Source organism: Nothoprocta perdicaria, unplaced genomic scaffold (assembly GCF_003342845.1).
Source record: "Nothoprocta perdicaria isolate Ctin4 unplaced genomic scaffold, notPer1 scaffold_4, whole genome shotgun sequence".
Taxonomy (NCBI): Eukaryota; Metazoa; Chordata; class Aves; order Tinamiformes; family Tinamidae; genus Nothoprocta; species Nothoprocta perdicaria.
The window spans coordinates 4,492,352-4,509,730 of NW_020455643.1; the positions used below are offsets into that span (position 1 = coordinate 4,492,352).

At 45.4% G+C, this 17,379-nt stretch overlaps 1 protein-coding gene across 3 annotated transcripts in view; it reads right to left on the reverse strand.

The window, feature by feature from the left end:
• Window positions 1-17,379, reverse strand: part of PLD1 (phospholipase D1) — a 70,193-nt gene that overhangs the window by 17,880 nt on the left and 34,934 nt on the right. For 2 of the 3 annotated variants that reach the window (XM_026045146.1, XM_026045145.1), the window contains exons 9-19: window positions 13,958-14,110; window positions 13,027-13,176; window positions 11,973-12,056; window positions 10,151-10,232; window positions 7,522-7,632; window positions 6,249-6,455; window positions 5,321-5,537; window positions 4,293-4,406; window positions 2,622-2,750; window positions 2,231-2,349; window positions 1,998-2,111 (exon numbers count right to left, since the gene is read on the reverse strand). In XM_026045146.1, coding sequence (XP_025900931.1) covers window positions 1,998-2,111; window positions 2,231-2,349; window positions 2,622-2,750; window positions 4,293-4,406; window positions 5,321-5,537; window positions 6,249-6,455; window positions 7,522-7,632; window positions 10,151-10,232; window positions 11,973-12,056; window positions 13,027-13,176; window positions 13,958-14,110 — 1,480 coding nt within the window. The remainder of the gene's footprint in view (window positions 1-1,997; window positions 2,112-2,230; window positions 2,350-2,621; window positions 2,751-4,292; window positions 4,407-5,320; window positions 5,538-6,248; window positions 6,456-7,521; window positions 7,633-10,150; window positions 10,233-11,972; window positions 12,057-13,026; window positions 13,177-13,957; window positions 14,111-17,379) is intronic. The other variant, XM_026045147.1, reaches the window with a different exon arrangement.

Below are 17,379 nucleotides of genomic sequence, written 5' to 3' on the forward strand. Positions count from 1 at the left end.
GAAAAGGGAATGCGGGGCGGCGAGGGTCAGAGCAGGCTGCACATGTCCTCCCCTCTCCGCACCGCGGCACTGTGTGCAGAGGCACATCCCAAATCTTCCCCAGCAGGAAAGACTCGAGGCAGTCACGGAAGCCACCTGCAGCAGTGGCCTCAGGGCCGCTGGGGGCATTTTGGTGCCTCAGGAAAGCTACGYTCTTCTCCCTGCTCGAGCTCCCTGTCCTCAGGCTCCCCAGTCTCCTAGTAACCAGGCTCCTACGCTGCTCGCTGCCGCGCCGGCGGATGAATGAGAATTGAGGACAAGCAGAGCACTAGCAGCCCAGGGCGGCAGGCAGAAGTGCAGTGYGTGCAGAACGGCGCCTCGGAGCTCGAGGAGCTCCTCCCAAGGAAGAAAGGGGGCTCCCCACATGGGACACCCCGCTGCGGGTGCGACACGGCCGCAGAGCCGAGCCCTCCTCGGCGGGCTGGAGCCCCAGTGCAGCCCTGGCACCTGCAGCCAGGCACTCATGGCACGAGTGTAGCAGCCTCAGCAGCATCAGCTCGGGCATGTCCAGTGTGCCGAGCACCTCTCGCCTGCTTCTGCCCCGTGCAAGGGGCAGGGAGCCCCGTCCTCCCCGTGGTGCATCCATCGGGGCCGTGCAGGGCAGCCTTGTTCCAAGTCTCCTGTTGTTGGGTTTTGTTTATCGAGCCCTTTGCTGCGGGTGGGCTGGGCTGCCCTGCTGCGGCTCCAAGGGCTGCAGTCAGACATGAATTAGAAATGAGCCTGGCAGCTTCAAATGCATAATTCATAGGATAAACCTGTCCTTTTTTCCCCCCTTTCTGGCATCACTGAGAACAGACTGCAATTTCCTGGAATGCGTCAGTTATTTGCAGTTTCCCCACAATGTCATCACCAGGCTAGTTCTCAAACAGCTCACCACCAGTCAGCATCCAKGTATATGGTTTCTACCAGTCACCACTTCAGCTCTGCTAGGGTGGAACACACTTGTATTCATCCTTCCTCCTGAGTCAGCAGCTCTGTGGCATGGGGCTCTAAGAAAAGTTTGATCTAGGATCTAGGTCTCGTTTTTCTCCTCTGGTTACTTCCTAATTTTGTAATGAGGAGAACTTACCCTCTTTCCTTGCTACAGCAAAACCTGTGATTTAAAATGTTAGTCTTGCAGTTACAGTGAATGTAGGGAACACAAGACTCCTTGCTTCCACAAGAGCAAAGTTTCCCAAGGAATTGGTGCCACAGACAGCCCAAGAGGTACTTCCAGCTACTAAGAACGTGATGGTGCCCGGGGTTAGAGCATATTTCTCAACAAGCTGCAAGCAATGTTTGGGGACTGGCACAAAATGCACATGATCCTTTTACACAATCTGAGGATGATAAAAGATGCCCAGGCCGACCATCATTCACAGCACATACAGGCCACAAACCCCAAACACACACGTCTTGTTAATCAGAGCTTCCCCAAGCGCTGCTGTCATCGGGGTGGACCACGCGTTACGAACAGAACAGACACGTATTTTCCTTGCTTTGATCTAATCTCTGTTAGTTCATTCATCTTTCTTCCCCAGACACGCACGATGGCCTTGCTGTTCAGACATAACTATTTTAACCTTGTAATCTTCAACAAGTCCATGTACACACCACGCACACTAATATTCAAAACATGCACGCAATATAGCTAGTAGCGTTTTAAATATAGACATCATTGTAATTCTGAGCACTGAGAGTGATTAACACAAATGAGACTGAAAATTACACAGCTATGGTGCTCCAGCTACTGGAATACCACATGTAGTTTGGTCCTCTTATCTCCAACGATGGAGAGGTACATTACCACAGCTCTACTGAGATAGCTGCATTATTTTATTTTAATTGATGATCTCATCACCTGTGTTATAAGCTAAAATGGGTATGAGTGCCTCATTTTATATTTTTAAACATCTCCTGGAAAGATGCAAAAAGGACTCCCTTTGGTAGCATGTGAACAGAAGAGCATCAGTACCCACCTGGACCGTGGCACGAACACACTCAGGCACCTGGTACTTCAACTCATGAGCAGTTTCCTGAGATTTCGGCAGCAGGAATGGGTAGGACAGGGATCGGTACTTGGGCTTCATGATCTGCCACGGCAAAAGAAAAGGAAGAGATGGAAACAAAGTAGGATGAGAAAACTAACGCTGCAGGCAGTGCTGTGGGGAGCAGGACACCCAGAAGCAGGTGCCACCTCCTCGGGGCCGACCTTGGTGAAGTTCCAGCGCTGGATGAAGTGGCGGGCGACGTCGCGGGCGGCCTTGCCGTGCACGGCGGAGGCGATGTCGTGCCAGGGCATCCTCGGCGTCGTGTGCCGGTCGATGAAATCTGGGGCACAGAGGAGAGCTTCGGGTAAACACCAGCTATTCACGGGCAATATAGAGGGGTCCCTTTCATTAAAGTGAAGCTTTCRGGAGCATGACATCAATGGCTGTGCAGGTTTCTTGACACTCACTGTGCAATGACCCCCACCCGGCCCAAATCATCAGTCCGTAGCAGGATAATTGGCGCTACGATTTTAATGAGGTTTTTGCTACTTCTTTCTAGCAGCAAGATGTGGTTTGGGGGAAGGTAACRAACCCCAGTGCAAAGGCACTTACCAGCAAAAGGTTTGTCAAGCTGAACCCAGTCTTTAAAGACAAAGTTGCAGTAGTCCTTCCCGTGCCAGAATCTCGTTTCCCCRAAGAGCTCGCCAACCCCTGTCTTCAGGCTGCGCATCGACCCTTTGTCTGTCACGGGTAAAGGAGATGTCACACACGTGTTCCCAAGTTATACAACACCTGTGAGAATCCTGCTTCAGCCAAAAGGCACTGACTCTGCAGTCTCAATAAGATGAAGCTCTTCTCTGCCTATTCTTTCTGCTGCTTTCAAAGGAGTTACTAAAATATTTTTCTTCCTTATTTTGGTATTCCTGGTATGCAAACAGGACAGATTTATATGTACAAAAATCTGTTCAAGAAACAAAAAACAGATGCTGAATCCTCTCTGCATCAGACTAAAAGATTATCCTGTAATTATTTGTCTTTCCACAATGCTGTGACACCTAAATAGCACCAGGAGTGAATCTACTCCCTGCCATCACTGACCTTAGTGGAAATATGTACAGGAAAACAACATATCTGCTTCTTGTTATTTTTTAAAATCTTCCCTTCGAACACAACGTCTCAATTTTGAGTCTTACAGTTAAACAGATCCTGAATTCCAAACTTAGGGTGCTAAAAATGTTTTAGTAGTCAGTGAAATGCACACCAGCAACAGTGCGGTTAGAAGAGTGGACACGAAGCCAGCCCTGCCAGCGCTGTTATCACACCCCAGGAGCCAAGCCAAGCCATGCCCCCAACGCCATGCCGCAGGTATCCCTTGAAAAGCTGGAGCTTCTAGTGAGAGTCCAGGTGGAGCTGGGGAATCACTGGCTCTGCRTGTGTCAATGAGGGTGCACGGGATGTAGCTGTGCGTCCCAGCACACTGCACGGCCCTAGGGCTGCACCCTGGCTCACGAAGGAGCAGGAAGTGACCACAGCGGGGACACTGTTCATTTCCCTGTGCAGCAAAGACATCTTCTCATTACACACCAGTATTTTGCAACTGCTATTTTAGAACTGGCATCTCTGAGGAAGATGTTAAAATGACAAAGATGTGGAAGACTACTCCTCACTCAGCCCAAATCCAAGATATCTATCTAATCTACCTACCATCCATATACAGGTGGGTATTTTGAACAACACCTTCTAGCATCAGTCCAGAGATGAGAACAGATCAATGACCACAAGCATCCAACTCCTTTTTCAATCAAGTATGWTTTCATTAACTGTAATAAGGGCCAAAAGGGAGGCCCAAATCTTCATTTAACTATGAGTCTGGCMGTTGGTCCTTGGCTGTTTCTTCTGTCCTCTGCATTAGATATTTTAAAGTAAGTGACCCATAATGATGCATTMCTGATGCATAATGTTCCCAATTCCAGGGATAAGCCCCTTCCATCACAGTAAATAATCCAGTACTTAATGAAAAAGTTGAAAAAATCATGTACTAAAATTAATTTCTCAACTGTACTACTGTCATTATTGTAACTCTGGTTTTGTTTTGTTCCTTCTACTTATGCCGAAGGTGTTTCTGTAAGAATACCTACAGATGGGGTGATAAGCTGTTGAGAGCGCGACACAAACAGGAGAAGGTTGATCCAGGAATCCAACCTAACTCTCACCAAGACCAGAGCGCAAAACAGTGAAAGCTAAAGCCTAGCRGGGTCTGCACTTCTGCCTTCCTCCACTTACCCTCCCGAGGCTCAGCGAGCCCCTGTTTGGATTCATTGTGGTGATGAAACATTTTCAGGTGGGGTTTTAAACTCTGGATTATATTCGGTTGACTTCTATTGGGGTTACAATAACCTGCAGAAAGTCAAGATGCTCCATTTACAGCAAAAACACACATCTCCTTCTAGCACACGGGTTACTGATCCTGACTAGGAACAACTTGCATGACTAGTTCAAATGAGATGCCAATTTCGTGACACTACTAGTGACCATCAGATTCACCCAGCTGTGTTTTAGCCCCACAGCCAAAGTGATGCTTTTGCTACCTCAGTATGTCCTGAACTGTGACCAAAGCAACTGGGCAAACTGTGCTCCTGCGAGGCTTCCTGCTGCCAAAGGAATAAACTCTCATTGTGGAGAGTGGGAATAACAATTCCAGAGACAGTTTCCAGCCTCAGGAATGGAGGACCTCTGAAATAGAGGTCACTGTAAAAAGTTCACGCTGGAACGAACTTGAGGTCAACCCTTTTAATCTTAGCTTTGAAGCTGGCTTCAATGTGTGGAATTAAAAGCTGCATTCAAATAATCAGCTTGGAAGTCTCTCCACTTAGGAAGTGGATAAACACTAGGTAACACTAATGCATGATGGATGATAACCATATTAAGGAGCTGTTTCACTTGTTACATTAAATACAAGTTGAAATAGGAAAGATTCAATTCTCCATTGCAGCAACAAAGATTCTCCAACAATAAAAATACTAGATATCACACAGGCTACGTCACATCACCTGATGGCTCATGACAATTGCTAATTAACTAAACTCAAATCCACTTAAACTTTTCCTACATGTTTGGCAGTGACACAAATTTACATATTGACTAAACACAGCTATTATTCTGATAGTTAAGGAATTCATCGACTTACTTTCTTTACAAAGAACACATTACCCTAGAAATTATGTGAATGTGCACGTACACCCACTCACCCACCTCCGCGCGCACTTTCTATACGTCGTTTAGGTAAAGCTAAGCTGAGAAACGTTACTTACTTGACTCGCTGTCTATGCTGCTGACGCTATCAGCGTGGTGCATGCYGTGCTTCTGGAGATGCTTATAAATACTGAATCTCGAAAACTTTTTGGACTTTCCTACCCCTTTCATTTTTGAAACGTCTGGGGCATCTTCAGCATTGTTCTGGAGCAGACGGTTTTCTGGGGACGGAGCTGGAGGCTCCAGGGCGATATGTTCAGTTGACTCAGCTGCAGACTTAAGAGACACAGGACATGACTGATCATGATGTATGGACAAGGTCTCCTTTAATTACAGATGATCTTTTCTATCAGTGCTCAGAAGCACCGTGAGCCAAAGCTGGCTCCATGACAAAGACACAACTCACACCGTTTTAGTGGGAATTATGAATGCTTTTGAGAGGGAACCTGTACCAAAGATGCACTTAACAGAAATCTCTATTAATATTAGCTGTATGTTCTTCAATAAATTAGCCATAAATTTGTTCTGGATTATGACTGCTCTCAAAATCCCCATATATTCAGACTGCTTTAAATTGCCTACAGGTTATCAGAACACCTCAGCCAACAAAGAAGGCACCTGCCTAGGACCTGAGTATCCAGCAGTTTGGAGCACTCCACAAGTGCCTTCTATGCACTTATAACTAAATTAAAAAAAATGAATTATTAAGAACACCAGCTGCAAATGGTGATGACTACTCCAAGCTGGGGAGGAAACCCACGTGCCTACCCCTTTAGCAGGGGCTCAGGATCCTTTTCAGGATCTAGCCCCACAGAGTCATCCAGTGGCAGATATTTCTCTCTTCCCATTTTTAAAACTCCTAAACTCAATGCTGGGCTCAGAAAGTCATACACTTGGTCCCTCCCCGCCAACACCATGAGGCTTCTGCGTGTTCCTTCGCAGAGCACGTGCTTGAACACGGCAGCCAGCTGGAAGAAGGCCACTTACTGCCAGATTGATTGTGGACACCGACTTAGCCGTCGCCACGCGTTTCACGCTGCCAACATCMGTCAGGCGATGCTCGTCATCGTCCCACCTGCCGTAGGCCAGGTCGATGCCACCAATGAACGCTACGGACTGGTCAACGATGACGAGCTTCTCGTGGTGGGCCCAGAGGTACACGGAGGAGGACACGTGGTCTGGGTGCCTCATCACCTGGGGAAAGAACCACTGCCAGGTTCAGGTGGTGCGCAGACCTCCTTGATCGAAGGTTTAAATCTGCAGCCTGAAAGCTCCTGCACTTTTGTGGGGCTGCTCAGCATGACAGGGATAACACAGGATCTTTTCTACACAAATGGTCTTACTGCTATTGCAACATGACTCCTCTCTAGCCCGGACACAGCAGGTGCTCCCCAGTGATGTGGATATTCCTGCCCAGCAACAGCTACAGATGCGACTGAGCCCAATTACAGCAGCATTCATTAAAGCATCACAGTGAAGGAATCTCACCTATAGATACACAGCCTGCAGCTTAGTTCTTTATTGCTAGAGAAGAACCACTAGACCAAGCTGCAGCACAAGAAACTAATGTTTCACCTGGCTGCTCGCCAAGAAAATCACACAGCTTCCACAAACACCGTGCAGTCATGCTGTGAAAATGCTAGTACACAAATGCTTCCCTTCACAGGGACAACTAATCAGGTGATAACAAATTTATTATTTCTTTTAGCAGTTTGTTAATCTCCCTCATGTAATATATATCTCATGAAGATTTACATGTCTCTAATTTCAAGAGASAGTATAATAATCTCCTGGGGTTTATGCCCCACAATTCATTTTGTGCTCRGTGGCAGAGCAGCTGATAACAACACGGAGAGCAGAATGCTCTTTGTTTATGATGGGAATGTAAACATCCACTGTTGACTCCATTTATGTATGAACAGAAACACTGACAAGAGGCAACATTCTCAACCTGTAATTTCCCATTTGATGCAACTCCATTAAGATGCAACTCCATTCATTTGTCACATGAAATAAGTTTCTTGGGAATCAGATGAATACGTGGTGTGGCAAGTCTAAACTGAACACATTTATGTTCAGTTTATAACCAAAAGATATGAAGCAGCCTACAGTGCTGGTGAGCACTGCATGGGTGAATCCTCAAAGACTATTCCCACTGCAACAGTGACAACAGCTGCCGTCCAGTTCAGACCACAAAATTCCTTGCTAGATAGCAAGGGCAAATGAATGCAACTGGCACTCCTATGTGCAGTGCAGTTACCTTAATGTTTGGATGGAGATGCATGAGTGTCCGCTTGCTATATTCACTGTTGATTCCTAGGGCAAGCTCCACCTCTTTATACAGCATCACAAAGATTCTCACTCCTTGTTGCTGTTAGAAATGAAAAGAAATACATGTTATGCAGATATTTAAATGGACATAATGCATTTAAAAAGCAACGAAAAGCTAAGGGGCGGGGTGTGTGTTGTTTTTGTAGGCAAAAATGCAGCCTGTGATTACTGAGGTCTTTCCTGATTACATTCTCTAGTTCCAGCAACTAGATCTTACAGTATGCAGGAGCCCTCATCTCTCATGGAAGCTCTTCAGACTCCAAAAGAGGGCTCATACCTGAAACCCAACAAAAGGTCCTTCTTAGAGTTCCCATTTTTAAACAGTCTTTGAGGTAAAATTTTTCAAATTCAATTCACTCCACCTAGCAAYCATATTCCACACATCCACACATCCAGTTGGTTCATGTTCTCCCAAGTTTTGCCTACAGTTAGAAGCATCTGCAGGACAATGTCACCAGTGAAGTCATCCTGTCATCCTTCTCCCAAAGGAAACACAGTGGAGCTGGTGACAGCAAACAAGTTTTTACTGTAAAAAGTTATTTTAGCTGAAGCAAGTTCCTGGAACAGAATGTGCAATACCCACATGATGATGCTTTCTGTTATTCTAATGATATCTATGAGAGTTTCTAAGGAGACAGTTACGTTAAAGCACTGGCAAAATTGCTAAGTGTTTCCCTACTGAGCTTGCTCACACACTGGGACAGCTTCTGCTGCCAGGAATCAGCACAGCTTCACCTGGAGGATCCCAGCTTAAACTAAGGGCCTAACCTTGCCACAGAACTGGAAATCCCTGCTCCTTCAAAGCTGCTATTGAGAGCTTAGGGAGTCTCCGAACTATGGATGATAGTCTGCTCTTCAGTACACTGCTCCAAGGAGGCTGCACAAGGAAGCCCCATACACACACAGAGGACAGCTGTACTCCYACCTAAACACCAGGAAGGCCCTGCTGAACCAAGGAAATACCACAAATGAGAGAGGAGGGAAGTGTTTCCATGAACTCACCCGGCAACATTACTCACTCTCACAAAAATATTTGTAGCCACAGGAAAATCTATGTCGACCCAACAAAGAAAGTCTAATTCTTTCAGTGAGCCTGCCCTATGGATATGATTCGTTTGCCAAAAATAAGACTACTTTCAATTCAACAAATTCGCATACTCACAAACATACAAAGAAAAAGGAAAAAAGAAAAGAAAATTTTAAAACCCTATTTTTTTCTAAGCATGTGGAGTCACTGACAACTGTCAAGACGACTGGTTTGGAAGGGAGGGAGTCAACATTTATTTTAGTTTTGCTGCCCAGACTCCTGCCCTTTTACCACATCAATATTCCCCCCTGCTCCACCTGGCTGCGCTTCCCTTTCTGAGTCACTGCTCGTGTGGGGCAACTACCAGTCCTAACACCAGCATTTYCAGTGGTTGGATTAGAACTGAAACACGGCCCAAACTCAACATCTTTTCTGTCTGACTCATTCAGGTCCTTGAAAGATGCTGGAAACCAGTCTGGATGCAGACTGGTTATTTGAAAGCACAAAATAAACTGTTTTCTGAGAAGATGGAAATGCAAAACTCAACCAAAACCATACAAGCAAACCATTCACAGCATCACAGGTGCTCCTCCTTGAAAGCCAGAACTGAAGGGAGTTGTGGCCTGCCATATATCAAATCACTGCAGGAAAAAAGGAGAAGCACAGAGCTTTACAAGGGAATTCCTACAGGGAGCACTAGGAAAGGCACCAGGTCAACAGCAGATCTGAATTTGTCAGTTCAGGAAGAATGGCAGAGAAGGAGAAATTAAAATAGAAGGGAAAAAAAAAGCCTTATCAAGAATCCCAGTTTATATAAGCATTTGCTTACTATACACAAGAATTTATTTACTCAGATAACATAAGGATGGAAATAGGAGCCCAAGTCCAAGTCCCATTTATCACTGCACTGTTTACAAGTTCCACACCAGATTCCAGGTCAGAGGAACGTGATGCCATTTGCATTCACTCTCTGACTTTCTACCTTTTCAAAAAGCCATTCATCCTAATCAAACCACATGTTCTGCCAGAAGCTCTTTCCAACCCTTTCTTCTTTATGGAAGACTGATGGTATCTTTTATAGCTTCAGCKCTGAAAGCAGAAGCACAGGGAATGTGCCCGGCAATGACACACAATACCTGCACAACACAGTGACATATAAACCACCTACCAAGAATCACCACGAGTGCTTAGTCCCTTCTRTACCTCTAAGTTCCATGTGCCACAAGGAAAGAGCCAGACAGCAACAGCTCTTGGAGCTGGAGCAGTGTCAAGGCATGGCAGAACCCACCCAAAATCCAGGGAATGGAAACAGCAACCCAAATATCTAGCACTCTGCCTCCAAACTCTTCCAAATCCAGAGTGGGGAAGAAAATTAAGACGCACGGCCTCAAAGTTCAGAGGAAATGAGGCTTGATCTGTGGTACCTTTAACTCTCATTTCTATGAAAATAAACAGTGCAAATGCTGCAGTCCATATGTGATTCTGCAAGAGGGGGCACAYAGAGCAAAGGTGGAAGCTGGAGCTTACTTACTGCCTTTCGCTTGAGGATGCAGTCCAGTCTCCAGTGATTTCCTTCTACAACAGGTCGTTTCATGAAGATTTCTGGGCTCAGCCTACAAAATTAAAGCAGTGGAAGAACATAGTACACTTAGTTTGCAAACAAAGCATCAGCCTAAATAATCAATGCAGCAAGCAAAGAAAAGCAGTTTATGTAAGTGGATGTGAAGTCCAGTGTCCTAAAATGACACAATCTTCTATAACATCACGTACTTTGTTTTTAATCACAGAACATCACAGAGGATAGGTCATGTGTCCAACACATTCATTTTAGTTTTCAGCAACCCATGRGATCAAATTTAACACTTACGTAGAAACGGATGGACTTGGGCTCTCCAGCTGAGAAATGCAAAGAAAGGAATTTCCAAGATGCATTTGAAACAAATAAGTAGATTCAAAAAAATAAAGTAACTGGGATTTCAGTACTCCTGCTACTTAAGCTAAATGAATTAATACAGATTTGTGCTGAATTTTCCTTCCTGCCTCAAGACAAAGCAATATGCTCTCACAACAGAACATTCYATTGATTCATAGCTTTAAGGATTACAAGGAACAATTAGGCAATCTTGTCTCTGCAGAGTTGCTCCTGCAGAGCAAGGTCACAGAATTTCATCCCTTCACTTATACAGAGCGCAGAAAGTTGTGCTTGATTAAAGCATATTGCTACATSCAAAAAATAACATGCCTCTGACAGCAGCACTTTTATCTTAAGCTCTATGTTTCAGATAAGTTTTACAGTCCCAAGGTATGCTACRAACTGATCACTGTCTCAATAAAATGCCGAGGGAAGGAAGAGGCAACACATSTGACGTGATGCTCTCGTGTTCCTACCTGATGTGACCCACAGGATTCCAGGAACACTGTGTTTATCTGCGGTCACTTTAGGAACAYGTTTTCCCTCAGTGAGGGAGAACATCCCATTTAGTTTTCTCAAACTAATTCCTACCTCACACCATGAGTTGACCYTCCTAACACTTCCTGGAAGTAGAAGAGCTTTAAGAGGTTCATTTTATAGATGGAGACAGGGAAGTGCAGAGATTTGTTCCAGGTTAAAGAGGAAGTCCAAGAGCTAGCTCTAGAGTCTACTCTTTTTGCTCTAGGGTCCAGGGTGGCCTCTGGTGATCTTGCAAAGGCAGGATAAAGGAGGAGCAACCACATCCAGCCAAGTAACTGTATCCCAAGGACCATAAGAGCTCATTGTTTCCTGCCTCTATCAGGAACCACCATCCTAACAAACAAACATACTAATTTACTAGCTAAGTATAACTTTAACAGGGGATAGGCAGGTCCTTAAGCAGCCACATAGCTCAGGAAAGTGATTACAAAATTCCCTCTTCTCGTCTGACTTGTTTAGGGAGCACCAAGTGCTCTCCTTGGTAGCACAAGGCTTCCCAAGACAGTGAAGAATAAAGTGGGAAGGGCACTGTACAGGTCACATACATGAGCACCCATGTTCCCTTACACACTGAAAGACATTATTGTCCCTTGGGCTTACGATGACTTACACTCCCAATGAAGCAATGCAAGCCATAACATTTTCAATTCAGATGGTGCCTTCGTGCAATTTTCAGCCCTTTCCTTGGAAGGGGACAACCAAGCTGTTGATTTCAAGCATGTGCTTTTGCTGCCAAGCCTCCTGAAAAGGCCTTTGAATACAACACAGCGAGATGTTTGCGTGTGCTGCCAAACCATCTGGCTGCACGGCTAGTTTCCATACTGTAAGGCCTTTGAACACTGCAGAATTGTTGGGAATGTCCTGAAGCGGCCGGGCAAAATCCAAATAAGTGAGTACAAACCACCAATCCGTGATGAAAATTTCTTCTTTAGCTGCTTCCATGGCATTGGCAACATCTTCGAAGTACCACTTAGCATTCACATACCTGTAAAAGCAAACAAAATGCACACACTTATTTTTCCTTGCCCTTAATCAAAACAGAAAGTTCAGACTTGCAGACTGACAGGGTTCTACCTTAATGCTGTTTACATTCTCTTCTCAAAAGGAAAAGCAAACCTAATTTCAGGAATCTGGGCAACATACAGGGAGGATTTCATCCTGCCATTAGTATCCTAATGGAGCAGCACACCAGGGGATTATTGCAGGCCCCTCGGAACCCCGACCAGCCCACAGAATACTCCATGGGGCTTTGCTGAACAGCAGAGCTGCTTCTGGTTCTCAGAAGAGGATGGTGTGATAGTGTTAGCTTCGAGTTATGGGAATGTTCTGAGCAGTGCAAGGCTGCAGGACAGAAGCTACAATAACAGCTCATGTACTGCTCATGTTTAATTCTAATAGAAGCAAAGCGAGCAAAACCAGGAATGATGCAGCACAACTTCCTTATAAAGAAGCTACAGAGAAGGAAGCAGCAAAAGATGCTGACATATCGAATAGTCCTGCATGACCACGGGTTTACAGCCCAGAATCAGAAACTATGATAAAACAGAAGCCAGAGAGATCTTATTGAACAAGCAGTTCTGTCCTAAGTTCATCAGTATCCTGCCAATTATGTGTGCACTGAGATATAACTTTTATTCTTAAAACAGTAAACACCTGCTGTATTTAAATTCATACCAAACTCAACATTTCAAAACACTATTAGCTGTGATTCAAAGCCATCACAGGATCAAAGCAGTCCTCTCACTAGATTTGCTATTCTCTTACCCATCAAAAAAGCTACAGGTTTTTTCCCCTTTCTTCAGTATCACTGCAGTCTATAACTACTGGATGAAAGCAAACCTATCCTCCAGCCTCCAGGGCTGGGTCAGGAAGGCCTGGGCCTCTCCAGTTGCAGAAAGCAGCACCTTTTCCACTGACACCGGCGGGCAGTCTTGCTCCAGGACTCCCCCTCTTACCACTTGGCCAGTGTGTTCTCTTGCACGGCTGCGTAGGACCCAAATCTGTGCTCTGTTAGGAAGTTCTTGCCATTTTTCCGAATGAACTCGTCTATTCCCTGTCTCCACCACTGGGCATGCCTGTAGCTGTTACACTTCAAAATCAGTGACCTGTAAAACAAATGATGCATGAGGAAGAGTGCTGGGGCACGTAGCTTTAATTGACTTACTTCTCGCTGTCCACATATGTTGCTAAACGCGCCTGCATCAGTCGTGCTTTATTTAAGCAAAAGGTAACGAGGAGCAAGAGACTGTGCTTTGTTATTTCCAAAAGAATAAATCAACACTTGGCCACTCTGAGTGACTGTTATATAACACCACAGCCTGCCAAGTATAAAATATATTCCAATCAAATTAATAGAACCAGTCTAAGTGTGAAAAAAGGACACAGCTAGAGCTGTATTTAAAAAAAAAACAGATTTTTTATGTTATTTTAGCATGAAAAGTATGTTTTTGTCTCAACTAGCCTATCTTTTGTGCAATGCTCCAGTTGCAATTTCGAGCAACATATTCCTGTTTGCAACAGGAAAGAACAGAGAGACTAAAATTTACTGTAAGCAACTGCTGCAAAAAACAACTGCAAGTGAACAGACAACTGCCTCCTGCTCCTGAGGAATAACTGTGCAGATGAAGCAGGAGCAGCCCAGCCTCCAAACCTTCACACCTGAGTATATAAACACTCCAGTGACAGCACAGGGACAGGGGGATCCTTCTGGGGGGACCCTCCTGGAGGGACCCTCCTCCACGGCACGGATGGGTGCTGAATTTCCTGCTGAATTTCTCACTTGCTCAAATAGGGGCACCTTGTTAACACTTCCTCGATATAAGCAATTTATTTCTTTTTTTTAAGAAATTAAATATAAAGAGAGGTCTACAGGTTTGTATTTCTTACCTAGAGAGATTGTCGATCTGCAACCCATATTTCGTTTCTGTCTCTTTCTGGCCTATCTTTATGTTGAATTCTTTATCTACCAGCAAGACAAAGGCGATGGCCCCACTGTCTGGCTTCATGTACAGCAGGAAGGATTCTTTCACTACCAGCCACCTGTAAGGGGAGAGGAAGGTACAAATGCTTCATTCAGGCCATGCTTCATTCAAAACATCAGTGAAAAGCATCTGTATTAGGGAAAGAAAGTGTTTAGCTACAATGGAAAGTGATTATGTTTGGAGAATGGTATAAAGAGCAACACTTAGGCCTATTACGTTGAAAAGATGCAAAGAAACAACCTCAATGAGGCAAATGATGMATTTACTGCAGCATAAAAGTAAGCTACATTTGATAATCTAGGAGAAACAGAAATGCACATGTAACTACTTAGCACATTTGAATGATAATAGGCCTAAATTCAATAACAGATTTCTAAAACGACTTGCATGACAACTTCTTACGACAGCCTTGGCAAGTGTAGGCTCCGGAATCCAACGGGAAAATGTGACCGATCCTGTCCCTAGGTTCACTCAGCAGCCAGGTGGTGAGTAACAGGCAGGGTGAAACAAGGATTCCTTCAGCCCACATTATTAATGGGGTTTTAAGCCATACCTAGCGGCAATGTGGGGCCACCTGCCTTCGCTAGCCTTAATGACCAAACTGGGATCACTACCTCCGGTCAGAGCACACGAACAGGCTACTTTGGAAAGCTGTTATTGCCAAGCAACAGGAATCCTGTTAAAAATGCATGATAAGAGGTGACCGGCAGGTCTACATGAATACCACAGCCTTAAGGCAGCCCCGGGCACAATTCATTTTCCCTGGGAATGGCCTCTCTAACTTTTCTCCCTCTCATGCACAGCTGAGGTGACCTGACCCTCTGTCCCACAGGGGCCTCAGCCCAGGGACCTCAGTCTAATTCTTGTKCATGCCCAGGGACTCACAAAGTAAAAGAAAAGACTGCAGAAACGTATTAATTCTTGTACCTTTTATAATTGAGCCAGCTTCTCATTTACCTCATTTGGGAGGGAGGAGGAGGGGGCCGGCCTCTTTTCAGTGGTGGGCAGGGATAGGACTAGAGGAAATGGCTTCAAACTGAAGCATCGCAAGTTCCACAGGAACTTAAGGAAGCATTTCTTCACTGTGAGGGTGACAAAGCACTGGAACAGGCTGCCCAGAGAGGTTGTGGAGTCTCCTTCTTTGGAGATCTTTAAAACCCGCTTGGATGCAGCCCTGTGCCACGTGCTCTAGGTGACCCTGCGTGAGCAGGGGGGTTGGACTCGATGACCTCTGAGGTCCCTTCCAACCTTCGGCATTCTRTGATTCTATGATTCTATGACCTCCGGATCTCTGTTATTTCTCTTTCCTTTCAGGGCCCTTTCTGAGTAAAGCCAGCATCGTCTCTCATCCAGGGACAAACTGCTCCCCTCTGCCTGATCTGCCTGGTCTTTCAATCCCAAACCTCCCTGTTTCCAACCATTCTCCGCTCTGCTTCTCTGGAGCTGCTCTCTGTGCTGAGCACACGCACAGCATCTGGAATAAGTGGGATGAAACTGGACTGTGGAAAATTGCTCCCGCTGACCCAGGGCCCTGCAACGCCCTTGAGGCCGGGCTGGTGCTCGATAACAAGCCCCAAAATGAAGGGAGCACAAAGCCCTTGGCACAGAGCCCCGCAGGACTCGGCTCCGCACGCTGGTGCCAAGGGCTGCCGCGCTGCCAAAGGCTGCCGATAGATCCGGGCCAGGTTCTGCTGCAAAGGGAGCAAGGAGAGGCTGGTTTAAGGAGAGGGCAGCCTGAGGAGGGGGTGCAGCCTGGCGAGGACGGGTGTGCAAAGCCAAGAGTTTGCACTAACGTTCTGCTTAGCAAGTTGCACACAGATATAGTATGTTTCCCCCTATAAACACTACTCTTCTTTTTTATTATTATTTTTCTCCTCTTGCTCAGCATAAACTCTGAGGTTGTATATTTATAGTTTCAGAAATGTATAAGATTATTTGTAAAAAATATAAAATTAGGTTTTTGCCTGAAATCCTTCAGACCCTCAAGAATCTTCTTTTGCCAATATTACTGCCATTTTTTATTTATTGATGCATATATTGCACTGGTCCCTGCAGGTTGTGGTTGGGGATTCAGTGCCCTCTTGTGTTATTCACTCTACACACATTGCTAAGTGAGAATCTCACTCCAAAGACTTATCCTCCAGAGCACAAAAATGGATTGAGGAAACAAGATCCAACACAGAGCAGAAGATGCCTCTGTCCTCCAGAAAGCTCCATCTCTGCACAACACGATGAAGAGCTCATGGGGGGATACCAAGAGAAAATGACAAACTTCTTTTGTAAAGGAGGAAAAAAACTGGACTGTCTTCCTAGTCTAATCTTCATCTCTGAGTAATCACTCCAGAAAACCTCTGTAAAATTGCATTTAAGAATGGTTGGGAGGGGGGAAGATTTTTCACATAGATAGCGTAATGTTTTACAAGAAAGCAGAAATTTTTAAAATAAAGTGAAGTTAGCCACATGGAATCCAATACGGTTCCACAATGTTGGAATTGAATGGTGGTTACTGGCTTGGGAAGCTCTCTCAGACAAAGAAGTTATTACTAAATGGCAAATATGTGCTATTTGCATTTGAAAAKGAAAGATTTGCCCAATAACTGGCAGCAAGGAGAAATAAAGTGCAGAATCCTTTCACAGACAGAGAGAGGAGCTCGCCTAATACCAGGTGAATCGGTTGGATTCTCTACCACATAGTTACTGGTTTGGGAGTTGGAACAAAATAAAATGCAAAGATAATGAAAAGCAGTCTGAAATGCACAAACCTTTGCAAGGCAAAAGATACCACGTTTGTTAGTGCATGGAAAATTCTTTCATGCTTTTAGGCGAGGAAGATTCAATGCAAATGCATATTCCCTCCCTTACACTGCAGCCCTGGGATCCAGCTACGTGTACCAATTACCAGCTTTGCTGCCAGCAAAACCATTTGTGCAAAACAAGGGATTTTCCACAGAGAGCAACGCACAACTTGCAGCAAAATACAGTGGTCCCAATGCAACCTTTAGCTTTGCTGCTCCTGCAGCAGAGGATGCYCTTTGCTTTGGGCAGACCCGTCCTTGCTCGCTGGGGAGGCCTCCAGCAGCCCAGCCCTGTCTGCATCCCTGTGCCCAGACTTCCCTCTGCTCGGAGGCAGCTGGATCCGGCTGGAGCCATCAGCTCCGCTGCTGGAGGACACGACGGCTGAATTATCTCAGCCTGCAACGGGAAGGGATGCGGGAATGAGGAGGCTGAGAAAGGTTCCGTAGGGACAGCCGCGTTTCAGACCCGTGTGGCAATCGGGATGAGGCGATGTGTTTAATTTAAGGCTAACTATAGCAAGCAGAGCTCCTT